Here is a 26,106-nt window from a genome sequence, read left to right as displayed (position 1 = left end):
CCTCCAGTGATCTGAGTGGACATAAGGGATGCCAGAGAAGTGAGAAAGAGACCAGAGGAAGGAGGGGAGGAGGCCTGAGTCACCAAAGCTGGTGTTTTTGAGTTTTATTGGGAAAGGCTGTCCATTGTAGTGTGGGAGGTTAGACCAATAGATCTAGTGCCTGCGAAATAAAATTCGTTATCTGGCCTCTCTAAAGAGATATACAGCCCCCTCAGAAGAGCTGGGCCCAGGAAGGAGCCCATTGTCCCAGCCACCCCTCCCCCACCCCCCACCCCCGTTAATTAGTGCCATCGTTTCTGGGAACTCTGGGTCTTGTATGGGGGACAGCCCCCAGCGCGTGTAGTGCGTCCCATAGTGGTTGGCACCTGGCCCTGCAGAATAGTGTAAACCGCCCCGCACCGCGGGGTTTCAGTCTCTCGCTGGCATGCATGGCGGGGACCCAGCCGAAGGTCTGTTAGAACGGGGGCTCAGCCTCATCTCTCTGCCAGACTGGCCAGGATGCTAATGAGATTGTCCAGCCCCAGCAAATAGCCGTCCTCGCGGTTGCCCTCCTCCCAGGGCCGCCGGTGGTCCAGGGTCTGGCCGTCGGGGAGGGGCGTGGTCTTGCCGAAGTCGATGAGCCACACACCCGCTCGATGGCAGTGATCGTGCACGAAGAGTAGCGAGCTGCCGATCACCTGCCGAGCCCCACAAGGTCAGGCCGCAGCTCTTTCCTGGAGAAGATCCCCATCCCATTCCCGCTGTAGCCCTCACAGACCACAGGCCCCGCACCTGGACCTACCCCCTCTTACCTCGTGCCTCCTAAAGAACTCAGAGACCTCCAGGGTGTCGCGAATCTGCTGCAGGCGGTTCAGATACCTCCTCTGGAGAGGGCGGGATAGGGTAGGAGGGCAGATTTAACCAAATACTAATCGAGCCTCTGCTAGCATCAGGAGCCACGATGCATGCTTGGCTTGGAGGATACCATGGTAAGGAAGACATAAGCCCCCGGGTGCGATAAATGCTACGATGGGGGTGACAGGTGAGGGCACCAGACCGGATGATCTAGGGGGCAACCCTCGGTTTCAGGTTCCCCAACAACTCAGGGTTCTAGAATCCGGCGCTCACCAGCACTTCCGCGTCCCCTTGCACAAACTCCTCGAAGACGCGGATCACCTGCTCCCGGCTTCTCGTGGTCTTAAAGTCGGTGCTGCAGGAGCCGTCGGCTTTCTGAAGGAAGTGGGACAGGAAGTGTCAGTGTTCCCGTGCCTCTCCTTTGCTCGAGGGGAGAGGATCCGGCTAGAGTGGCTGTACCTCCCAGGGCGTGGGCTGCCGGGGAAGGCGGGAAGGCGGGAAGGCCGCCAGAGGAGGCCTCGTGGCGGGGATCCACAGGGAGGACAGACCGCGGTGGGGTTAGGGCAGGGCGGGGGGCAGGGCGCTGCAGAGCAAAGTGGGCCTGGCCCACCTTGATGCCTTCGATGCGGAAGCCAAGCGTGGTGCTGGAGCTAATGCCTTCTCGCCACTGCATGTAGCGTGGCTTGGTGACCGCGCGCTGCGCGTGCTCCTCCTCGGTTGGAGCCGCGGGGTCTACCGCCAGCATCTTCTTGTACATGTCCTTCCGTAGCTTGGGCCGCTCGCGGGCTTTGGTCAGCTCTTCTTCCAGGTAAGTCCTGCGGAGGGGCAGGCAGGTGGGGCGTGAGGGAACGCAGACCTGGACCCCGTCCCGCGCGGTTCCGGGCACCCGGGAGAGCGCTTCTCCCCGCTCTGTGCCCCGGCCCGGACAGGCTGGGCACGTGTACCTGACGCCCATCTTGCAGTCCAGGACGCAGGGCCCATCGAAGCCGTCGAGCAGGTCCTGCAACTGCAAGTAGCTCTCGCCATCGCGCTCCACCACGCCGTGGAAGGCGGGCACACAGCCGCGCAGCGCGTCCGCCATGAGTCGCGCCAGGCAGTAGCGCTCCGGCTCCGAGCTGCGCTTCAGGATCAGCCCGCTGGTGCCAGCCGCCTTGAAACTCCCTGCGGACTGGCACCAGTTAGCGCTGCCCGGTCCCTTCCTTTCCCGGGCACCCGCCCGCCCCGCCGGCGCCTGCCCTGTGCTCACCCGTGTGCCCAGCCAGCTGCACCCAGGCGTAGCGCCTCTTGAAAGGGCTCATGACGGGCAGATTCACCATGGTCCGGATCTTCTGCCAGTGGCTTTTCTGAAAGCGACAGGGTCCCGGCGTGCACGTTGGCATCTCAGCAATGCACAAGCTTTCCTTCCCTTCGTGTAGGGTCTCCTTCTGCCCCAGCCCACCGCAAGCAGCTAGGGCCCCATGATTCATTCATTCAATCACTCCCTCACTCAAGGAAAGTGTATTGTGAGCCTGTGCAAAGGATACTGAGACGGGCACAGGGTGATGGCAGACATCCAGCTTCTCCATTTCCTGCGGAAAAGAGCCCTGGACTTAATGTCAGAAGGTTTTCACCCCAGGTCTGCTCTCCAGCTGTGTGGGTAGGTTACTAAAGTGTTCTGTCAAGGATTTAGAACTTTCCTGAGCATGAGAATCACCTGATGGTCACCCATGTTCAAAAAATGCAGACACTCAGGTCTGCCTCAGGGAAATTCTGAGTAGGTCTGGGTGAAATAAAAAAAATTTTGCATTTCTAACAATGCCTCAGGAGATTCTGGGGCCTGAGAATTCTCTGAGGGTCGGTTTCTTCATCTGTAAAATGGGGAAATAATCACTCTCACTGGGTTGTTATGAGTAGCAAATGAGGCTTTAGTGTGACAGGCTCCCACCCCTGTGCCTCCCTCACGGACCCCTTTTGAAGCATAAGCTGGACAAATCTGGATATTGTTTCATTCATTTTGGACCAGTGGTTACTCTCATTTAGAGAGACAAACATGAAAACAAATCTTTGCAAAGGCCCAGAGCAGAGAGGCTAGCCTGGCAAGGCCTGGGAAAAGAATGACTGGGGACTTCCCAAGACCCTCTTGCTGTTCCTGGAGGCCATCTCCCTCCCCACCAGTTAGTTGGCTAGGGCCAGGCTACCCTTGGTCTTCTTCTTCTTCTTTTTTTTTTTTTTTTTAAGATTTTATTTATTTATTTGACAGACAGAGATCACAAGTACACACAGAGGCAGTCAGAGAGAGAGAGGGAAGCAGGCTCCCTGCAGAGCAGAGAGCCCCATGCAGGGCTCGATCCCAGGATGCTGGGATCATGACCTGAGCCGAAGGCAGAGGCTTTAACCCACTGAGCCACCCAGGCGCCCCTACCCTTGGTCTTAATCCAGACCCAGAAACCCAAGAGCCTGTCATCTCACATGAAACTGTGGAGGAAGTGGAGAGTTTGGTGTACCGCTTGTCTCACAAACATTGCTTCTGGCCTCCACCCAATCCTGAGAGGCTCTCAGACTCTGGACCTTTCCTTTTCTCACCCAAGACTCATCAGTCCTGTGCCCAACCTCTGAAGTACACAGGTTCACTCATCCACGCTGTGTCTGCTGCCTCCTCCCAGGGATGCTTGTCTAAGAGAAGTTATGTATGCATTGCAAGAGTTAAAGGACTGGAACTCAACTTAGAAATCCAGCCTCCCTGATCAGAGGAAGGTGAATGAGAGAGGGAGAACAGGTACAGTGGCCTAAGCAAGGGAAGGCTGTTGACCAGAAAGCCCCTTCCCATGGGGAGGCGGTGGGGGTTAGTGACAGAGCACTGGAATCTGGTGGCTCTGTCACTTTTTAGCTGAGTGAACCCAAGTGAGAATTTCATCCGTGTGAGCCTGTTTCCTCTGGGAGGATAAGAACTGCTGCCATAACACGAGCCACCATTTACTGACCGCCTACTGCCTGCCAGGCGCTTCTCATCTTCCATCAGAAAGCATTGCTCCTGTTTTCCTACTGAAGTTCCTACATGGCACACTAGGGTGTGATCACATGTCCAACCTCCAGGGATCTGGGGGTGTAGCCAGAAGCAGCCCACTGGAAGCATGACATCTCTTTTAAACTCCCTTTTTTCCTCTTTAAATACATACAGGGTTTGCATTCTGCTGCATAATAAATCCAAGTTTTATTATAAAACTCTCCCACCTCCAAATCCTCAAGTAAAATTCCAGGAAGATGTATGTGCCATGTGTATTCAGCGGCGCCGTCTTATACCCTCTTCCCCCACTTGTGATTTTCAAATCGAGCACATGAACATCAAGTGCCTGCTGTGGTAACATTATTGCCATTTTGCAGAAGGAAGTCAAGGCCTGGAGGAGTTCACATCCCCTCACTCCCCGCCTTCAAGCAGCCCAGCCTCTGGCTGAAGTTCTCTCCTAGCCCAACCTCCTCCCCATGTTCCGATTACCCTGGCAGTTTCTGGAATCCATGCTACCGCCCAAACTCCCTTTGGGGGTCAAATGGGACTCTGGGTGAGAAAGAGCTTTGAAGGGGGTGCCTGGGGGTGGCTGAATTGGGTAAGTGTCCGACTCCTAATTTCAGCTCAGGTCATGATCTCAGGGTCAGGAGATCCAGCCCCTCTTTCTCTTCGGGCTCTGTGCTGAGCATGAAGCCTGCTTAGGACTCTCTCTCTCTCTCTCCTTCTCCCTCTGCCCCTCCCAGCTGGTGCTTTTCTTAAAATAAAACAGAATAGGGGCACCTGGGTATCTCAGTTGTTATGCCTCTGCCTTTGGAGAGGGATGGAGTCCTACATCATTATTTAATAAATTTAATAAACTATTTAATAATAAAAACAAAAAATAAATTTAATAAATTATTATTATTTTTTTTTTTTTTTTAAATGATGTTTATTTTTTTTTTTAAAGATTTTATTTATTTATTTATTTGACAGAGAGAAATCACAAGTAGACAGAGAGGCAGGCAGAGAGAGAGAGAGAGAGAGGGAAGCAGGCTCCCTGCTGAGCAGAGAGCCCGATGCGGGACTCGATCCCAGGACCCTGAGATCATGACCTGAGCCGAAGGCAGCGGCTTAACCCACTGAGCCACCCAGGCGCCCAATTATTATTATTTTTTAAAATAAAATGGCTCTATATAAGTTGAAGCAATTTGCAGCTACAAGGTGGTATGTCTGCTATCTCGGGACACACTGAGATCAGCCTGGGGACCCCCTCTGTTGGATGGATACCTCTGTGTTCATCCAAAAGAATGGGTTTAATGGTAGGGTTTCAGGCAGCTTTAGGGGCCCACTGGCAGAATTCTGGGGTCAGTGGGGCCCAAATGTCCTTAGAGGGACCTTCAGTTGTTCTGTAGTTAACCCAGTGGAAAAGCGAGACAGCCCTGGGTGAGGTGCAAAGGGAGAACTGCACCGTCCTTTCTTCTGGGATCTTGAAGGAGCAGTGAGTGGAGCCAGAAGATGGGAAGTGGGGTCAGTAGAAGAGGATTTAGTTCCTGCAACTATGGCTGGTTCCAGCCCTGCAAATTACAAAGGGCTTTCATCTGAGCCCCTCCCCCCAAGCCACCCCTTGAGGTTGGGAGGACAGGATTTAGCTCCCCTGCCAGCGAATGGATATGGCCAAACCTGGAAGGAGTTTATGCAAGCATCAATGAACTCACCACCACCCATCTTAGGGAGCTACCTCCTCCAGGGAACAGAATGCAGATAAAAATGCATGTATCCAAAAAGGCTCTTGAAGAGTCATTCTTCAGTGGGTGGGGATTTTGGCATACGAACAACAGCAGGGAAGATATTTTTGAGCAGGTAAGGCTTTTATTGTATGGATATCAGAAAGCAGATTTGTTATGTTACAGAGTGAAATTTAGCTGGAAAGAGGGCCAAAGCCCTGACCTCCTACTGAGCCTAGTCTGGGAAACCGACTCACAGCCAAAGGCATCTTGGCATCTTGGGGCCAAAAACCCAGTAGAGCTGACTATGTGAGTCTTTGAGGAAGTCACAGGGGCCCCTTCTGGTCTCCACCCTTGGGGCTGCACAGGGGAGCATCTCTCTCTGGGAAGGGCACCGCTAGACACTACCCTCCCACGCTCCTTTAGCCAAGCTTTTGGAAGGAAGGCCTGAGGACTCCTTAAATCACACCAGATACTTAGTGTATCTTCTGCTGGAATGGACCCTGGTCCCCTATACCTCCTGACTCCCACTCCCTACCTCTAACCACTCCATCTCTGGCTGAAGCCCTCTCCCAGCCCAACACCCTCCTCATGTTCCCATTGCCCTATCAAATCAGCACTCCCTGTGGTGGTGGGGTAGTGAGAGCAATCAGTTTAAATTTATAAAATGATTTGCACTAAGGTATAAGTGACCCACGACTTCACCCTCCCAGGGGCATTTGCTTTTTAAAAAGGAAGTCTGTTAACCTAAATTCAGCTCTATAATTAGTGAAAAGTGAAGTGTGGGAGTTCTGGGTCCAGGACAGGATGGCATCGAGGTCTCCTTACCTATCCTGGAGTCCTGAAAGAAGAGAACCAAGGGAAGGGGAGCTAATCACCCTGTCTTCTGCTACACCAACACCCCAACATTGTTTTTTAAGAGGCAAACAAGGCCTAAGAATACAGTCCTGCCAGCTGCTGTTGGGGATAGGTCCCCAACTCCTCTCCTGAAGTGTCTGGGTTTCCCCTGCCCACAACTTTCTCCTCTAGAAGAGGGGCCCCAGGAGGGATGCAGGTTGCCCAGTCCTAACTACTTTGGGAGGGGGGGTGGAGAGGGAGCCCAGCCCCAGGCTCTGGACAGAATGTGCGGTGCTCCTAGGAGACGGAGCCTCTGTCTTGAGTGAACCCAAGACATAACTCAAGACACCATGTGCCACGTGTGACTGTGTGCCAGGCAGAGGCAAGGCAGAGCCTTCTCGGTGGCCTTTCGATCTGAGCTAGCACGTTAGGTGCCTAGGCCCGAGTGTAAGTGTGAGGGGCTGGCCAGCCGGCAGCTCCCAGGGCTGCTGCATGACCCTTCTCCCAGGCACATCCTTTACCGCCCTCCCACGGCCTCCGGTTTCTGATCGGGGGAAGCCCTAAAGGCAACCTGGGCGGCGCTCTGTGCCTCTCCCGGACGGCAGCGAGGCAAAGTCCGCGCCGGGCCCTTCCACGCGGACGCAGGCAGCCTCTGTCAACAGCTTCTGGCTTATCTGCCACCGCCGTGGCTGTTTGCCTTCGGGGAGGCCCCGGCGGGCTGGGGGTTGGGAAGGCCTGGGAGCCGCAGCCTTGGAGCTGGAAGGGCCCTCGGCGGCCATCTGCTCCAGCTCCTGGCCAGGCCGGAAGACCGCGGAACTTGGGGAGGGAGAGATCAGCCGAAGACGGCCGGGGCACAGCTGCCGACTGGTCCCCGAAGTCTTGACCCCAGCCGGGCTGCCTACGTTGCAGGCAGGCTTGGGCCGCGGGAGCTGCTCCGACTGGGGGCTGAAGAGGGAAGCGGGGGCGGGAGGGGGGCTGCGATTCTGGCGTAATTTCTTCTGCACCCGCTTCTCGGCTTGTCAGAGATGGGACCAGGGCAGTGGTCCACCCAGACCTACTGCTCCACATTTCGGAGGAGGTGGGAAAGGAGTCCTCTCACTGCCCCACATTCCACCGCCCTGGAAATCCCTCTGTGGCACCCGCATCCCTGTAGGAGCCGGGGTTGTACTAGGAATGATCACGGATCGGGGTATCCTTAGCTCCGGGGGAGAAGAGAGGGACTCCCAGCACCCTACACCTGCGGGTGGCGCGCGCGCGCGCGCGTGTGTGTGTTCCTGCTCTAGGAGACCTTTTTCCCTTGTGTCCCTTAAAAATCACGTTGCCCTCTGGGTAATGTAAGTTTCAGCGGGTAACTGAGTCAGATAACTGCAAGTCGTTACAGGGGCTCCTCCGCCTCGTCCAGTCCGACAGAGCTGCGAAGCCCGGGTTCAGCAGGCGGACACCGCGTCTCAGGGCTCTCCACACCGCGTCTCAGGGCTCTCCGCACCGCGCCCAGGCCACCCCCGCGTGCGTCCGCAGCTCTTAACCGCCCTTCTGGGAGGGCCGGGAGCCACCAGAGCCTGCGGGGCGCCCTTCGCCTCTCCCTCCGCTCCAGGGACACTTGCATAACGTGGATCTGGAGCAACTCCTTCACCCTGACCGCGGGTAGTTATTTAAAATATTTGGCCTTGGTTAAAAAGAGGGGACAAGATGGCTATCCCAGGCGCTGCACACCCCTAAGGGGCAGGCACTGGGAATAACTCCGCTGCACCCTGACCGGGGTTATCCGGGGGTCAAACCTGGCCCCGAACAGCCAGGTTACCAGAGGCGACCAGCCTCAGTTTACCTTCTCCCGGCTTTAATTAGGAGCAGTAAAGCGGAGAAGGGCTGCGTTCCACTCTCTGCTGGAGCCCCCAACCCCGAGCCCCTCCCTTCTCTGAGTCCACGCCTCGTGCGGGCGCGGGGAGCAGACGGCGGCAGCTCCCGAGCAGAGCCTGGAGCGCCGCTCCACTCCCACTCAGGAGAGGGAAACCGTGGCAACGGCGGGGGTGGGGCCGCCGCGCGGAAGAGGGGGCGGGGAAAGAGGGAGACTCGTTCGCCCCTCTCTCTCCGAGAGTTCGCCGGGCAAGTCCAAGCCCCTCCGATCTCTCCGGCCCCACTTCCCGGCTCGCAAGTCACGATCTGCACCTCCGCCCCACCTGGTGCCCACGGCAGGTCGCAGACTCCTCCCGCCTCTCCTTCTTAGACGCCCTAGGGCCCGGGCCGAGACCCGCCGATGGAAGCCCGGAGAAAACTGCCAAGGCAGGAGGTCCGCCCGGCGCCTCCCTGCGACCCCAGTGCCCCCGCTAAGAAGTGAGTGTCAGACCTTGGCGGAGGGAGCTGAGCGCGGGGGTCAGACCTCCGCCAGCTCCGAGCTGGGTCTGCCGTGCGCAGCCCCCGCGCCCCGCGCTGGCCCCGCCCCCGCGGCCCATACCTGACCCACGTCCTCGCTGGCTTCTAGCTGCACGTTGCCGCGGCTTCGGCTCTCGCTGTCGCTCAGCAGATCGTCCTCTGAGTCCTCGGGCAGCGACGAGGAGCCAGTGGAGGAGAGCGACGAGGTGGAGAGGCGGCGCGGCTGCTGCAGGTGCGAGGAGCCCCCGGCCGGGAGCCAGCCACCAGCCGGCTCCGGCGGCCCGGGGCTGGCCGGGGGCACGTCCGGCTCCTCAGCTGTCACAGTCAGCTGCGGGATCACCGGGGCAGGGGGAGCCCGCGGAAGCCCGTTAGGGACCTGTCCCCCACGCCTCTTGGACCCGCGGGCCCGGGGCTCCCCTGCGGCGGCGGCGGCAGCGACCGCCGCGCAGCGCGCCTCGAAGAGCAGGCGCAGCTCCCCGACACTCCGGCGCGGGGCCCGCTCCAGCCCCGGGCTGCAGGGCGCCGCGCCTCCCGGCCGCGCCATGCTCGTCGGGCCCCCGGGCAGGGTCATTTCCCCGCCAGCGAGCCGCAGCGGAGCCCACCAGCCCGCGCCGCGGCGAGGACTGGAGACGCTCGGCGCCCCCGGCGCGAGACTGCCCCGAGGCGGAGCCTGCGCGGCCTGCCCTCCTGGGCCCCGCCTCGGCCGCGCCCCCCGCCCACTCCTTTCACTTTCAGAGAAAGCGCGGGCCTCCAAGGGCCCTTGCCGGGCGGGGAAGCTCCTTGTCGCTCCTCCAGGTGCCTGGGAAACCCAGACCTTGCGGACACAAAGCAGGGGCCTGGCCCGCGCGGGCCCCCTGTGCCCGCCCTCGAGGAGACGGGAGGGGTCGCCCCGCCTCCGGGCCCCATGGGCTTAGAGATGGTCCGGCTCTCGCTCTCCCGCCCCGTCCCTCCGGCTCCTTTCCGCGTTCCATCCATCCCTGGGCCAAGGCTTCCAGGTTTCCGGGCTTTCCTACGCTCCCGGGGCCCCTTCTGCGCTGAATGCAAGGCCATCAGCTTCCCGAAGAAGCCTCACCCCAAGGCGTGTGCCTAAGTGAGGACTCTGTCCCGGGAACGACCTGAGGCCTCTTTCCCCCAAGCTCCCCACTCCCCAGCGGGCAGAGAACAAGGTCAGGGGGCGGGGCCTGAGTCTCTCCGGGTGTCCCGGCGGAGTCTTGGGCAGCATCCTTTGGCTACTGGTGGGCGGGGGCGCCCAGCCCTTCTTCCTCCTTCCCCTATGGAGTTCAGAAGCTTGGAGTCCGCTGTGTGACCATAAAAGCAAGTTATCTCACCTTGAACTACTGCTTCTCCTCCTCAGGGCTGTTGTCCACCTCACGGGATTGCTGTGAGAATACAATCAAATGAAAAGATGTAAAATCTAGAAAACCCTGGAATAGTTTTAGTGTGGGTGGTAGAAAGAGCCAGTCTCAGGTTGGTCACACTCTAGATGTGATCTTAAGCAGTCTCTTCCCTTTGTAGATTTAGGAGACCCTCCCCTGACCCAGAGCTATGGCTGTGATGGGAGAAGAGAACCCTGCTGCTGGTCAAGGGTTTCACACACTGCGATGTGCTCATGGTGGCATCGGGATGCTCAGGTCTCCAGACACTTGACAAGTTAGTGGTCAGCTAACTGCAAGGCTGCTTTGAGTCGAAGTTTGTATTTCACGATATTTCTTGTCTTCCCCCAAATGCCACTGGTGCAGATCCCTCCTCAGGTGGCCAGTGCCTGTTGGGTGCCCTGTGGCACGGTGTCCCAGAAGGACTGCTTCTGATACTGATGGAGACCAAAAGGAGACACTTTCCATCGCTTATCTCCTCTCAGCCAGGTTCAAGGATGGCCCAGGAGGAGAGAAAAGGAGAGTTCAGAGAGAGAATGGAAAGCTCCAACAGAGAAGAAAGGAGAAGATCTTGGGGGAATTGATGAAGAAAGTCAAAGTGTGGAAGGATGAGTGGAGGGGAAGGAGGGAATGCAGGAGTGAAAGAAAGAAGGAAATACAGGAGTTTGAGTATTAAGGTCCTCTGGGAAGGGTCTAGGAAATCACATGGCGACCTCCTCTGGGACACGGAGTTCTCTGGGAGCCTGGGTGTGTGGGAGGGGTGTAATCTAGAGCTTGAGGGCCCAGAAGCAACCATGTCTCCTGCATTCACCTCCTCCCTCTTTGGAGGCTACCCTGGTCTTCGGTAGGACCTTCCTACTGGGTCAGGGCAGGGGAGGACTGGGGGCAAATCCAGGGTGGAGGGAGCCAGCAAGGAGGGACCATGTTTTGTGCACCTGTCAAAGTTGTTTGCCAGTCAATGTATGGACAGTGCTAGAGGTACAGACAAGGCAGGAGATGGATCTCTGTCCTGGCTGCCAAGAGAAAACTCAGGGGCAACTCCTTTTCTTCTTGTAGCAGGCACTTGTCCTAAGCCCGGCAACCAAAGAAGAGCTCTTTGCCATACTGAGGAGGTATCCCACAGTGGAAAGGTGAGGGAAAACCTGGGAATAGGTATTCAAATGAGAGTGCATTTCACAGATTTTAGAGTGGGAAAGGCCTTTAGATGCACCCTATTCTTCTCAAAATACAGGGTAAGTAACAAAGGAGTAGTTAGATGGCTCAATACCAGAAGGTTAAAATCTTTGCACAGGGCCACAGAGCTAGTTGGTGGAAAAGCCAGAGAGTGTCTTGGCTAGGTCCCCTAAGTTCTATTCCTGTGCCATGCCTACTTTCTTTTATTAGCATCTTGTAGTTCAGTCTCTAGTTCCTTATCCAATGAAGGGAGAGTCTGCCTCTACCTCCCACAGGCAAAAGGTAGAAGGCAGAAGGCTCACCCATTGGAGGACAAGGTGAGGGGGTTCTCTTGTCCTCTTAGTTGAGCCAGGAATGACATTTCACAACCTGGAATCCTGTTGTTTGTGCCTCAGTTTCCACAGTCTTTGAGGCTGTGAGTAAATGACTCTGCGAAGAACGAAGGACGTAGAAGGCTGTGGAGAAAATCAGACTACTATGTAGATGGAGGAATGGCCTCTTCTGAGCTGTAAAAATGGAAAACAGGGGCGGGGGCAGAGAGGAATGTTTCAAGGTTTCGATGGTCATGAGGTGGCTGATCTGAGAGAAGCCATTGGTGTCCCACTGCTTTATCCACAAGGCCAGCTATGTGTATCTGAGGAAAAAAATAATCTTTCTTCTTGTTCTTCATCTCAGTTCATGGATCCCCTGTACACCATCCCCCCACCCCAGGCCTGCTCCCTGGAGTATCTGAGTCTTTGCTCCTCCCCATGGCCTTCAGGATTTATCAGGCCTGGGAGCTACATACCTCCTAGGAGGTAACAACACTGGGCACTGAGAGCTGGGAAAAGGGGGAGGCCTGGAAAACAGGGTGTGTGAGGTGAGGGTTTTCTGGGGGCCTGGTTTCATTCCCCAGCCTGCCTCATTTAGCTCTGCCCCTGCTCCCTCCACTCCCAGGATAGCAGGGCACCAGGGTAAAATCATTGCTCACCACCCCTGGCCTGGCAGAGTGCCAGTCTCTTCTTTGCAAGACCCACAGGCAGGGAGGGAAAAAGGATAGAACACAGCCCTTGCTTTGAGGGAACTTGAAAGCTTCCGAGGGAGAACAGAGCCTCCCTGGTACGTGTGTCTGTGTGTCTCTGTGTGTTTGTGGGTGGGGAGAGGGAGGAACAGGGTGGTGGCAAATCTTCCCCTGGACTAAGTGGTACAAGGTCTCATTCTGGTCAGCAACTCTGAGAGACATGCTCTGTGGGACTTGGTGTCTTCCAAGGGACTTACTGACCCCGGGGGTTTCCAGTGTTTTGTGGCAATACCTGTGATTCATTCATTCATTCACAGAGCAAACTTCCACTGGGCAGCTTCCTCAAAGCAGGCATTGGGCTAGGTGAAAGGGACACAGGAATGAGTAGCTCCTATAATGACCTCCCTTCCTTACTTGGGGTGGTGGTGCTTTACATCATCTTCTGGAGGAAGGAAGCCAGAAAGGACCCAACCAGAAAACAGGCCCCAAGATGCTAAATGGCTGTTTCCGAGGGGGACTGTCGGTGAGACCTTGCCCTTTCAGCTGCTCCATGCGTCCCACCCATTCCCCAGCCCCCTCAGTCTGATGCCCTTTTCTGCCCAGAGCATACTAGACAGGGCGCTGGAGGGCTGGCCAGAGCCAGGGCCCAATGGCAACTTGGGGGGAGGGAGGTAAGAATTGGAGGTCTCCTTCCTCCAGGATAAGGAGTGAAAGGCTGTTTTCACTTGGCAACCCTAGAGCCTTTTCCTTGCTCCTGGGTGTCTCTTCCTTCCCATGCAATCTCTCACTCCATTATCGACACACCTGGTGGGAATATGCTGGGTTTGCCGGCTAGGACAGTTTAGCAGGGCTAGGGATCCAGCAGCGTTTGCTGACCCTTCACCATCTGAATCACTGGTTTAAAACAAACAAAATGTGCCACCACGCCTGTGTATGCGCAGTAAGAACATTTTTCTCTCCTGACACAGTTCAGAAGCAAGGTTTCCCGTCCCTCCCAGGAGTCTGTGTTCCTGTGGTCCTCCCTCCTCCCTCTCTCCAGAACTCAGAACCCACAGGTGTCTCCCGGTGGCCAAGTGGAGGCAGAGGGGACCGAGAGCATCTGAGGTCAAGGATGCGGCTGCCGGTCGAGGGGACTGATCTGAGAACGCCCCATACCCCACGTCCCCACTAGGGGACTTCCCGGAGTCTTGTACGGATGGCGTGGGTGCCTCCCCTCATTCCACTGGTGATACCTCTGCCGGCCAGACTTCCACGCCGGGTGCCCAGCCACCGAGTCCGCAGAACGTCCGGTGGCCAGGAGAAACGAGGAGCCACCGGGGAAGGTGGGCGCGGGGAGCTGGTGCCGCTCCTCCTCCGCGCCGGCCGCGGGCGTTGAAAGCTCGGACCGCGCTCTCAAACCCGGGAAGTCGCCCGCATCCCACTGGAGGCCACGCCTGGAGGAGCGCGCGCACCTGCAGGCGGCGGGGCCCGGAGTGGGCGAGCAGAGGCCGAGGCTGTAGGTTCGTCGGAGCCCCGCGGCGCACAGGCCCCGGGTGAGCGAGCCGCTGCCATCTGCCTCAGGCGCGTTTCTCGAAGTCTTGGGGCGCACTCAAAGGGTGGGCGGCCTGGGTCCCAGACCCGCGGGCGCTGCGGTCTGGGGGCAGAATGGGAGGGACAGGTGGGGATCGAATGCCCCAGAACGCAGCGGGTCAGCTGGACAACCGCCTTGCCCCCTTTCCTTCCCCTTCCCTCCACCACATTTACTGGGCGTTCTCTAAGTGCCGGGTGGCGCTGGGAGTTGGGGATACGCGGCAGACACAAGTCATTTCCAGGCTGAAGGTGGAGACTCATAAATACTAACAGTACAGCGTAGTGAGTGCCGCGCTAGGGAGAGCCAGCAGAAGATGCTCCCAAACCCGAGTGGGAGGGGAGGTCAAGGAAGGCTTCCGAAGGAGGTGACCTTCGGGCTGAGCGCGGAAGGGTGAGGAGTTCTCAAGGGAAAATGGTTGGAGACAGACGCGAGCATTCCTGGTCAGAAGTGAATGTGAGCCGAGCAAGATGCCGCCTCCGCGCATTTTGCAAAGCAGGGTCCCTGACGGCTAAAAAGAAAAAAAAAAAAAAATTTTTTTTTTTTTAATTAAAAAGAAATAGGTTTCGTGGGGCTAGAACTCATGACTCCAAGATCAGTAGTTGGTGGCTTAACAAAGTGAGCCACCCAGGTGTCTCACAAAAATTTGATATTTTAAAGAGGGTATTGAGGTTGTCACTGTGGGAAGGATCAGAACTTTAGTCTTCTTTACATGGATTTTCCGGTCTGGTATTGTTCTATGTTTTAATGGCTTTTGGTGGGGGTAGGTAGGTGGAACCTCGCCATCTTTTTGATGGGGCATTGTGAGGTGGGGTGGTCTTCCCAGTCACTTTCAGATTGGCCCATCTGGGGCAGGCCGAAAAGCAGCTCTGCTCCTCTGGACTTTCCCCATGCCCGCCTCAGTGCCCACCCATCAGAATCTCAACCTGGAAGCAGAGCTTCTTGGCCCCAGAGGTGGGAGCTGCCTGGAGTTTCCAAGCCAATCGCTCCAGCTTCTGGTAGCCCCGCTGCCCCACTCTGGCTGGTCTCCTACCGCTTACACCCCCTCCCTCAGCCCCCTGCCCACTCCATGTGGACCCCGACCCCAGCCACTCTGCCCCCGAAGTCTCTCCTTCCAGGCAGCCTCTGCTCTAACCATGGCATTTATTGAACCGCTTCTGGGGGAAGGTACACTTAATCTTTAACAGGATCCTAACAGATCTTATGTTAAAGACAGAAAATTTGTGGCTTAGAGGAGTTAACTAGCTCAGCCCTAGGAAGTGAGTTGGCTGAACTGGGATGTGAACTTGCAGTGCCTTGTGACTCTTGGGTCTCCCCTGGGCCCAGAGCACCTTCTGGAATCCCTAAATGTGCCTAAGGTGCAGTAGCTAAGCCCGCTGTGCAGGGCCATTAAAGTCCACCTCCAGGTTCCACTCAGCCAGGACTGGGGCTGGCCTGGGGAGCCTTACAGAGAAGCCAGGCTGCTCCTTGGCCCTCTCACAGTGGTGCTGTTCCCTCCAGTCCAACACTTCACTCCTCAAGGGAACTCAGAGGTCCCCAGTGGTCAGTAAGGTCACAGAAAAACTCTGTGCAAGGGGTTGATGGTCTCCTGGGTCCCAAGAATTGCCGGAAACTGGAACATGGGATTATCCAAGAAAAGCCCCCCACACCAAGGCCTTCTCTCCCCTCAGCCTGTGGCAGTCAGTTTTCTGTCCTGGGGTATGGTTGTCCTAGGGCACTGGATCTTGGGAAATGCACAGATAAGGTTGTCCTCTGGTAAGAATCCCCACTCTTTAGGGCCTAGTGATCCCACCGTTCCCAGCAGTCAGGCAGTGGGAGTGTTACAGAGTTGGGAGAAAAACCTCGCTGGCACAGTTGCAGGGTGAGCCCCAGGGACCCACCTCTCCCAACACCAGAGGTGGACTTGGACTGGGCTCCTACCATTGGAATTGTCACCTCCCCCACCTTCCCATCTCAAAAGGGAAGTAGATCCAGGATGTTGCTTCTTAAACCATGGTCAGAAAAGTTCGAAACACATCGTCCTGTGGGGCCGTGAAGCCCTTACAGAGCTCCCTATCTTGGGAGACTGAGAAAAGGATACTAGTATTTCCTCCATGGCTTCCAGTGCCTGGGCTCCCCCTTGGCACTCATGATAAGCAGGGAACAGGAGAGCAAAGGAACTGTGCCCAGGTCACTGAAAGCTGGAAGCAGCAGCCTCTCCTTGGGGTGGGGCAGTATGAGGGTCCTACGAGGTTCTGTTAAAGCTGGTTGGTTCCAAGTTCCAAGCCAACTGGAGGTCTCCCTGGCCCTAGACAGCTTCCAGAGAAACTTCTGTGGAACCAGGCTGCTGAAGAGCTAAAAAGAGCCACTTTCAGGTTAGGGAGGTGTCAAGCTAAGAGAAGGGGAAGAAGAGAAACCAAGCACAAGAGAGGCTCTGTTGGACTTCCAAAACATGACTCTGAGAGTTGCCACTTGGGATGCAATCCTCAGACTGAATCTGATTCCCTTGTTAAAACAGGGTTGAAAGTTTATTTACAAATATCTGTACAGTTTGAGTGACAGGTCAGGCCTCCACAGAAACAGAGAAAAAAGCATTTTGAAGGGAAGCTGTAGGCAGTCGAGTTTCCTTGCACCTGTCAGAACCAAGACAGACAAACAGAACTATACATCATGAGCTAGGCTTATGGACATTGGCCTTTTTGCTTCTTGGAAGGAAGTGAAAAATGTATAAAACAGCCTTAGGTGCCGCACCCTTCAACACTGAAACCACACGGGAGGTGGGGGTGGGGGGAGGCGTGGAGCAGGGCGCCATGGCATCAACTCCCCAGCCTAAGAAATATACCAAGAACTGCCGAAAAACCCCGCTGTGGGTGGGGTGGGAGACCAAGCCAATCGCTTATGTATGGTCCAGGTCTCGTCTGGTCAAGGTCTCGGTTCAGAGGCCCTGCCTCAGTGGAGATTGGAGAGGAGTCCTCGGTCCTGACTCCAACCACCAAGGAGACTCCTCAGGGGTTCCGCTGGGTGGCCTTTCTCCTGGCCGTGTGCTGGTGTCTCAGGAGCCCAAGTTTCCGCAGCTGCACGTGGGGTGTGGGGGTAAAGCGGCTACAGGTGTGATGCAGTTTTAATAAAAATTTTATTACACAGCCATAATGTAATCGACACTTCTCCAAATCCAAATGATACTAAATACAGATCTACATGGTGGATCAGAATGACTCCAGCAAATTAGATGGGTTCTTTAATTTCATGTCTCTGAAAACCAGAAAGAGAAAACAGTCCAGGTTCGTCATGATAGGAGGTGTCCCAGCAGCCTCCAGGACTTCGCCGGAGTCTGGGCAACGGTTCGCGGTCTGTGATTCCACATTTACACAACAGTCTGTAAAGGCTTGTGGCCAATGGACTGTTCAAGTATAGATGATTTTAATGAGTCCACTGCCCACCTCTGCCCAACCGAACTGCAGCACAGCCACCACAGAGCTGGATTACAGTCACAGTTCACCAGGTTTACAGTCACAATACTTTTTTTTTTTTTTAAAAACCATCCATTGCTGCTTCGTTTTCAAATAAAAAAGTGTAAACTAAGTTAAAGCAACACCGAGGCTCCACTAAACCCAGAAGAGTCATCAAGTTCATTTTTCCGTTTACATACAACCAAAGTCTGTGATTTCCCGTCATCCCACTTCCTGACAGAAAAGTAGGGTGAAGAAGTACAGAGCAGAGCCTCTAAGTTCCTCTCCCTCTCGTGGGACTCGGCCGCTCTCAGCTGTTTCTTTAGCTTAGTTCTTGGTATATATAGTCAGCTGTACTTTGTTCTGAAAAGATTTGTTAAATGCCACTTTTATTTACACTTGGAGCTTTACACCTGAGAATGATTATCAAGCCGTCAGCTTATCTCTTTTCAAACATTTCATAAAGACATACACACTTCTTTGCTGGCTTCCCCCTAGCTGCACAACAATATATATGCTTACCATATATATAGGTACACACACACACACACACACACACACAAAACTGCACATGCTTGTAACATCTGCAACCGAGACCTTTTGGTGTTCATTCTTGCCACAGTCACGTGGAATACTTTCTCTTCAAAGAAACAAAATGAAATTATCATTCCTCCTGAAACAGCAAAACAGAATCACTAGGAAGAGACAAGTACGTGGGGGTGGGGAAAAGACAGTCTATGTGCATCCAAGAAGTTGTGGGCCGTCCCCATGGGGGGAGCAAGACACGTGCACTGCCCTGTCTGGTACTTGGCTAGGGGGGTTCCCACCTGCCTGCTGGGACGCAGCCTACAGGGCAGGGACCACACAGGGGTAGGGGTGTGAGGAGTGTGTGGTGGGGAGGCTTTCTCTGAGGAGGGAGCGGAGTGGGGAAAGGGCTGTGGGGGAGGGGATGTTACATAGCTACAGCAGTCAGGCCTGTTTAGTAAGAAGAATCACATTTAATGAGTTTCTTTCTTGCAGTTTCAGATGCTCAAGTACAGCTGAAAAATATCTGAAACAGCTATAGACCCATGACAGACCGATACAAAGAGTACTGCATTTTTTAAAAAATGATAAAAAAATCCACACTTACAGACACACACACACACGCGCGCTCACGCTCTCTCTCTCAAACAGCCCCCCCCCCCCACAAATGTACACTTTTTGGAAACTAAATTGGATTTGAAAACCTCTCTTCTGCAGAGATGGGAAGAAGAGAAAGATGAGGAGAGAGGAAGGAGGACTGCAGGTGCCCAGTCCCCACTCCCTCCACAAGGGTCCGGGGCCAAATGGTCAATGGTTGGGTCCGAGGCAGCCCGCGGGGGAGACTGCCTGGTGCTGCTGCTGTCGCCTCCAGGGGCTCCAGCAGGAATCCCAGCTCCACGCTAATACTGAATGTGTGCAGAGTGGCCAATGAACTGTGCTGGTTTGAAAACAAAAACAAAAATAAAAACAAAAACAAAAACAAAACAAAACAAAAAAGGGCAAACACAAATCTAAAGACATGGATAAAGCCCGAGAGCCCAGGCCCACACTGGGTGAGAGGCCCGGGGGGTGGGTGGGAGATGGTGCAGACAAGGGAGGTCTATACAGCAAATGGTTTATAGTACAGATGACTGGCAGTTCTAGAGTCTCTTCCCAGTTCTACTGCTGCTCCAGCCCAAAGAGGGCAAATCAAAGGAAAAGAGGAAAAGAGGACACTGTGATGGGGCATGCAGGGTCAGAAGCAGCAGGCTGGGTGCGCTCAAATAAGCCCTCGTCGTTTTTTGTAGTCTTCCAAGTTGAGCGATCTCCGTGGAGCCCCATCTTTGGCTGGTGGAGCCTTGGAGGTGATGGCCAAAGCCTTTGACTCTGTGGGAGAGAAGAGCCAATTGGCATCTGAGGAGACCACCAGGTCCTTTTTAGTCTTGCGAGGCACTCCTTCCGGCAGCCTGCCTGCCTGGCCCTGTTCCCTCTCAAACACGCCTGCAGCCGCGCTTACTGTAGCCTCTACAGATACGGACGAGTGGACACCCGCCCTGCTTCCTGAACACTGGGCCTCCCTGCTGGCCAAGTCGAGCCCTGATGCCTTTTGGTCCTCAGCCAGCTCCACTCCCCCACCCTCACCTACCCGAGCTGGGAACTTGTAAATCAATCTTCACATCGAAATCATGTACTTTGAACAAATCTTCTGAGAGGTCGCTGGCTGACTTAGAATTCAAATCTTTATCCTTTCCCTGACCCTGCAATGTGAAGAGAAAAACTCATTATAAAAGTATAAATGCAAGCAGACTTCAAGAAGCAGCAGCCACTAATGGTAAAAAAGCTTTGGCTCAAGTTCATTAGCTCTCTCTGCGAAGGCCCCTTTCCGATTCCTTCTCTCAGAACAGGAGAGGCCACAAAAGGTTTCTTTTCTGAAGCCTACGACAGGAAAGGGAAGGCTCATTTCAGTGGTGTGGGGGATGCGGGGGGAGGCTTAAGACAGTAAGCCACCTTCTGACCCAAGATTTCAGAAATTCCTGGGACAGTTTGGGCTCCACAGGAAAAGATCTAACTTATGCGAAAAACTGCTTCTAAATGGGCAGTTTCTCCGTTTAACATTTTAGTTTTCAAAGAGCTTTCACCTCTACAACCATCTGATCCTTATGTGTCATTAGCTTCTCCTAATTATCCCACGAGACAGAGGATAGAGTACTACCCCCATTTTACACGTGAGAAAATGTGGTTCAGAGGTCTACGTGTCAGTCACCTAATGCTGTAATCCAGGCCTTACTTAAGTAGTGGCATTGGGTTTAGCATTTAGGTTGTCCGACTAAAGTTCAGTAGCTGTTTATCGTATTTATCAAGAATCAGGACTGAGAATGGACTGCAAGTGGGAGGCGATGTTCCTCTGGGTGGGATGAGTCAGGTCTACGGCAGGCCGAGCATCCGGGCCAGTAGCCTTGCTCTGCGGGCCTCAGGGCAGTACCGTACTTGCCTTGCTCATTTCCTTCGGAGCATCTGGTAATACTCCAGAACCGTATTTTGCATTCAGCTGGGCCAAGATGGCAGCTTGAACAGCTGGGTCTCTGGACTGAGAGAGAGATTACATTATTTCAGAGAGTATTTAACACTCACACAGTGCTACGCCAGATTCTTTCCCATCAACCACCACTAAAATGACAAGCACCACAGTGGACCCATCAGCAGCTCAGTGGGGTTTTCCTCAAGGCAGCAAAGAGCAGCAATTAAAGCTCTGAAGCCCAGCCCCAAGCTGGCCTGGCTCTAGGTGGCCCAGCCTCCACATTCCTCATGTTTGCTGCACTGGTAAACCCACCCTGACACCAGCAGGGGTGGTGGTGGGGGCAGACAGAGCAGGGAGTCTGGAAGTGTCTAGAAATCCATGCCAGGTTTTCACTCTCGGCACGTCCTACAGTAAGATTTTAAAAAACTGAAAAGAAAAAAAAGAGGTAGCCAGACCCAAGAGTTCGAGCCATGCAAATCCCACTAAGACAACATTATTTTTAACTTCCTTATTAATCTCCTAATGGAATTCATTTTATGTCCTAGAATCTAGGTCCTGACTAAAAACGTCCTCTTTCGGCACTCACGTTAGAAACGATGGTAGGTTTGCACTGCCGCCTGGTAAAGGGATCCATCTGTTGGTTTTTCATGTTGTGACTTTCAGCCTAAAACAGAGAGCATGCATTACAGAACTGTGTCTTTTTTTTCCCCCTTGTCTTTCATTTATCCTAAACTTACGTATAAATAACAGTCTTTTCAAGGGCTAAAGAAAGTCAAAAGTGGTCTATCATCGTCTTCCCTTCAAGACCAGAGCAGATATGGTCTGGGGGCAACAACAGAACGAAAGCAAAAGTCGATAAAGATGAACACCTGCGGAGCAGAGGTTAAGGGATGGGGAGGGTAAGATGGGCAGGAGACTACTGCTTGTCGTCAATCGATCAATCTTATGGGTCTGTGTGTGCACCCAGAGCCCGTGTATGTGAAGTGTACATGTTAACGTCAATAATTAAAAAAATAAAAGGGAACAAGATGTACAGAAGATTTCCTATCATTTTATTAATTAAAATTGTTTTCAGTGATCTAAATAAAGTTGTCTTACTCACCACAAGGGCCTTCTCAGACTCCACAATGTTCCACTCCCGGTTCCGCTGGTTGATGTAACTATGGGGGAGTAAGAGGGTGAGTCAGTGGGCTGTGGAAGAAGGGAGGGAAGCCCTTAGCCCTGACCCTGGAGCCACATGGAGCCAGCACTGCACGTGCAAGGCCACAGGCTGGCCTGATGATTGTGGCAAGGTCTGTGCATTCAGAATGGGAGCCCAAGGTTCTGTAACATACCTGATGGCGGATATGTTCTTGGTCCGCTGGCGGTCCAGGGCCTCTGCCCGCTCCTCCAGCTCATTCAGCTGGTCTTGGATCTGTTTGGCCTTGTCCTGATCCCCCAGGTCCTCAGCCATGGCCTGCACACAGAGAGATGTGTTTGTTTTTGGCTATGACGGGCCTTGTATCATCTCTCCCCTTACTTCCAGCACAGGCAAGACAGCTCATGTGATGAACAAATGACAGGAAATATGAAAGGACACTGAAAACAAACTTTACAAATGCAAGGTATAATTCTTATCATAGTAGTTAACACCCTGCCATAACCTATCTGGCCCGGGGCCCCTGCTACAGGGATGTGTAACACTGACCTTAGAACTCAGGCCTCATGGGGCTCACTCACCCTACCAAGGCTCACCCTCCATCCTGATGTGAAAAATGGAAAGCCACCCACCTCAGCTGGGCATGGCAGCATCATTTGTTCAGACCCAGTGCTGAGAGGACCCTGGCTTCTGTCTTATTACACACAAAACAAAAGGGACTAGGAAAGTAGAGGGAATGGAACAGACACAATTTACAGAAAGAAATATGGCCAAGGGATGGTGCCTAGGTGCCAGGAAGGCACTGTGTTGCTTCCTCTGGAGCCCAATCCTGCCACCACTAACTGAGCAGGGGATGAACAAGTCTGATTTTCACATCTTACAAGACAAGGAAGGAGATTCAAGTGCAAGTCCTCACCTTTTCCTTTAGCAGCTGAGTCTTCTTCATAGCATAGTTGGGTGGAGCTTTCCTGAACCTTTCCTTCTCTTTCACAATCTGTACCAGAGAGGAGATACCAGCAGTGAGGTATTCCTACACTACTTCTGCAGACAGGGTAAGTGAGCCATTTTGGAGGCTAGCAGCTAGTTAAAAGGGGGCTGCTCTTCCTATAGCAGTGTCAAGCCCCAGAAAGACAGAGCGAGTTCATTCCAAGGAATACTATGCTGCTTCCAGGGTCACGGAGATTCTTCTGGCACAGTCTGAAGGAAAATGCACCAATAAGCAGCAGCAGCCCAAGGACCTGGTACTGTAAGGCTAGCCACTGTCCAAGAGAACAGAGATCAAAGAACTTTACCAAAAGGTTTTGGAGAAAGGAAACTCTTGAAGGACCAAGCCTAGCAGAATACAGATCCCTGAACTTGAAGTACACTTCGTTACTCTAGGACTTCAAATGAGAATGTACAGAGAATATCTGGATGAACTATGAATAAGGTAGTAATAGCAATATTCTCTCATCCTTCTGCAATAGTAGCACAGATAAAAACGCCCAGATACTGGGAAAGGAAAGAAAGTTACGATCTTCTTGAATACTGGTTCTTACTGAAAATCTCCAGTCTCTGGGGCACTAGGTTTCTTACCTCTTCAATGTCCTGATCATTGAATTTATAATTAAGAGCTTCTTTAATAGACAACTCCTTCTTATTGATTTCATCTAGAGTGGGCAACTGCATGCCAGCAGAGAACATCTAGACCAAAACACGACAAAAGGTCATTAATAAGAGATTCTGGAAACATTCTCAGAGTTTTCACAAAGTGCTAGGTGCCATCTATCCACTTACCGCTTCTTTCCATTTCATGAATTCGCTTTCAGTGAATTCTTGGTTTGAGACAAATTCTAGGCGGAACACTCGTTGGTCGTTGCCATGCCTACATAAAAAAGAGACAGCATCTCCAAGAATGGGTATGTTACCTGCAGCAGCAGCAAGGCAACCCAACCAGACTGTGAACCACCCATCTCTGTGGTTCTCAACCCTGGCTGACGTTTAGAATCACCCAGAAAGATCTGTAGAAATTCTAATGTGAAAGCACCACTGTAGTTCAACTGAATCAGAATGATGAATTAAATAAACAATACCTCCCAGGCTGTTCTAATGGGCAGCCAGGATAAAGAATCACAGCTAGGACTGGGGAAAAAATGCACCTGGCCAGTGCTTCAAAAGCCCATTTACCATAAAATTTGTCACAGTTATCCGGCAGCAAGAGTATGAAATATTATGAAGATACCTGAATGACAGGGAAACTCCATTCCCTTGAGAGAAAGCACTTTGCCTTCTGACTAACTCCTATGGTGGCAAAATTAAGTGAGTCAGTGTCATTCTCCTAGGGATAGTCACTCTCTGCATGTCATGGTCACTGCCTACCCCAACTGGCTCTTTTAAAACAGACCAGGAAAGATAATGGGGACAGGAGAAGGGAGTGGAGACCACAGAGACCAAATGAGGCCACCGTACAGCCGAATCCATCAGCTGCTACCTGCAGTGATCCTGGCAAACTGCTTCTACTTCTTACACTGGATCTCTAGAATTTTCAGGCTCCAAGAGGACAGGGATTTAAGTGTATCTACTTTGTTTTTGCCTCTATCCTGATGCCCAGAACAGTGGCACGTAGCAGGTACTCGGTAAGGATCATGTTACTGAAGAGGAAACCAAGTCCTGAAAGGTGGCTTGAACTGTCAAAGGTCAGGTTAGTGAGGGACAGAGCCAGGACCAGAAGCAAGCCTCTTGACCATGGTCACCAAGGACATGCCCGCATGGCTCTGGGTGGCAGGGAGCTCCCAAGCTGCCTTCTTCCTTCTCTGTGTCCTCCCACTTCTTGTCCCAGATCTCCCCTACCTTTCCCTACAGGTAAAGGGAGAATAAGCTTCCCTCCAAGTTCCCTCTAACAGGAAATGCCCCATGGGGCAAGTATGGCAGCCCCACTAGGCAGTGCCCGTGGGCAGCAGGAGTAGAAGCCGTCCTAGCAGCGCCACTCCTACCGTAGCTGTAGCCCTTTGTTTGTCCTGGTGCCACCGAGCTGGTAAACCTTGGCGGTTTCCACAACGCCTGTGATCTCAGCCACCTAAGTGAAAGGACAGTGAAGCCAGTTAAAAAGAGACCCTTTCAGAGCTCTCCACCGCACTCCCACCTAAGCTGTAGATGAGTGACCCTGCACTGAGAGGACCCCACAGCTGCCAGGTGCTCTGGGCCCCTTCCTCAGGTTCAGAACTCGGATGGCCAAGCACCAAGAGCCCCGAACACAGAGTGAGCAAGCGCCAGGAGAGGCAGCAGTTAGCCTGCTGTGGCCGTCAGGAGCGTCCCCTCTGACTTCATTCTACCTTACTAAGGGGATGTGCTTGGGATCTCAGAGGTCACTTTTATAAAGCAAGTAAGAAGACCACAGAAGTCAGTTTCTGTTTGTCAAGCTTTCTGGGACACAGCATGGCTGCTGGTCCTCACAGAAGGAGGTAAACACATATTAAAACCGTACAACCCAGGCTAAAACAAACAAAAAGAAAAGGAAAAAAAATAATCAAACAGCTATGTTCCAGCCATTCAGATCATAGAGGCAGTGCCAGAACTCACAAAACCACCTCTATTAGGTTGGAGGGTGGTTTTCTGTGTTTTTGTGTTTGTTTTTAACTCAATATAATTCTGCTTCAGAAGTCATTCAGTATGTAACATGGAAATTTTTCATTTATTTATTTTTCAAATGAACAAAGCTTCCAGATTATGTAACTCCCAATGAATACTCCCTAAATGTCTCTCTCCTCATTTTTATATGAAAGGAAAAATAAAGAGAGTTATTCTAAATCTAAACCCCCCGCCACTAGGCTCCAAAGACTCCTTCTGGCAGCAGGTCATGCACGATCTCTGGTTACCTCAGACTGTCATTATTCTACAGGCATCTCAATTAGAGTCTATTTTCCCATCAAATGGAAGCAGAAAAGTGACAGACTTGTTCAGCAGCTCCTACTCCCAGTCAAGAATCATTATATTTAAAACATGGACAATTGTCCATGGAAAGAAACACCAACCCGGTAAACTGGTTTGCTGTTGTGGTTTCCAATGCCAATCCGTACAAAACATCCTGTCACCGTTTTAGCAAAGAAGGGCATGTGACACCAACGCTCTAGCTTATGCCGTGATAATCGAACCCGATTCAATTCCTCGGGTAAGGAGACTGGTTGTGATTTGGGAGGGATCTCTTCTTTCCTGTGAGGAATAAAGGGTAATGGGAAAAGTGTTCCTCATAAAAACAGACCAAGGGGTGCCTGGGTGGCTCAGTCGGTTAAGTGTCCCCGACTCTTGATTTTGGCTCAGGTCATGATCTCAAGGTTGTGATATCTAGCCCCATGTTGGGCTCCACACTGGGCATGGAGCCTGCTTAAGGTTTTCTCTCTCCCTCCCTCAGTCCCTCCCCACCCCCAGCCTCCAGCATGTGTTGTTTCTGGAAAAACCGAACAAAACAAAAAACCCCACAAACAAACAAAACAACAACAAATCAGATCAAGATACAGAAATACTACCGACTTCTTAACACTTAACCAAAGTACATGGGATTAACCGTAAGAGAAATAAATGAAGTCATAGGAAAGAGTGGTAACAGAACCCTGCTCCTATGAACTGTCTTCAGTGAGGCTGTCATTCCAGATAATCTACCAGAGTAAGAAAAGTAATGGAACTTCAGGCCAGTCTGAGGGTG

At 53.0% G+C, this 26,106-nt stretch overlaps 2 protein-coding genes across 2 annotated transcripts in view; both read right to left on the bottom strand.

The window, feature by feature from the left end:
• Positions 1-62: 62 nt before the first annotated feature.
• ITPKA (inositol-trisphosphate 3-kinase A) lies at positions 63-9,398 on the bottom strand. The gene is made up of 7 exons (XM_032343348.1): positions 8,810-9,398; positions 2,081-2,177; positions 1,779-1,995; positions 1,445-1,649; positions 1,108-1,209; positions 792-863; positions 63-677 (listed from the first exon to the last, which is right to left on the bottom strand). The coding sequence occupies exons 1-7, from the start codon at positions 9,296-9,298 to the stop codon at positions 474-476; spliced, it is 1,386 nt and encodes a 461-aa protein (XP_032199239.1). The 5' UTR covers positions 9,299-9,398; the 3' UTR covers positions 63-473.
• A 7,535-nt stretch (positions 9,399-16,933) lies between these two features.
• RTF1 (RTF1 homolog, Paf1/RNA polymerase II complex component) overlaps positions 16,934-26,106 on the bottom strand; it is a 53,968-nt gene continuing 44,795 nt past the window's right edge. Inside the window, exons 8-18 of the mRNA XM_032343347.1 lie at positions 25,439-25,616; positions 24,401-24,483; positions 23,205-23,292; positions 23,004-23,111; positions 22,345-22,422; positions 21,625-21,746; positions 21,393-21,450; positions 20,877-20,954; positions 20,264-20,359; positions 19,418-19,529; positions 16,934-19,158 (exon numbers count right to left, since the gene is read on the bottom strand). Coding sequence (XP_032199238.1) covers positions 19,052-19,158; positions 19,418-19,529; positions 20,264-20,359; positions 20,877-20,954; positions 21,393-21,450; positions 21,625-21,746; positions 22,345-22,422; positions 23,004-23,111; positions 23,205-23,292; positions 24,401-24,483; positions 25,439-25,616 — 1,108 coding nt within the window. The 3' untranslated portion in view covers positions 16,934-19,051. The remainder of the gene's footprint in view (positions 19,159-19,417; positions 19,530-20,263; positions 20,360-20,876; positions 20,955-21,392; positions 21,451-21,624; positions 21,747-22,344; positions 22,423-23,003; positions 23,112-23,204; positions 23,293-24,400; positions 24,484-25,438; positions 25,617-26,106) is intronic.

This window comes from Mustela erminea, chromosome 5, assembly GCF_009829155.1.
Source record: "Mustela erminea isolate mMusErm1 chromosome 5, mMusErm1.Pri, whole genome shotgun sequence".
Lineage (NCBI taxonomy): Eukaryota > Metazoa > Chordata > Mammalia > Carnivora > Mustelidae > Mustela > Mustela erminea.
This window is presented reverse-complemented; position numbering and strand designations above follow the sequence as displayed.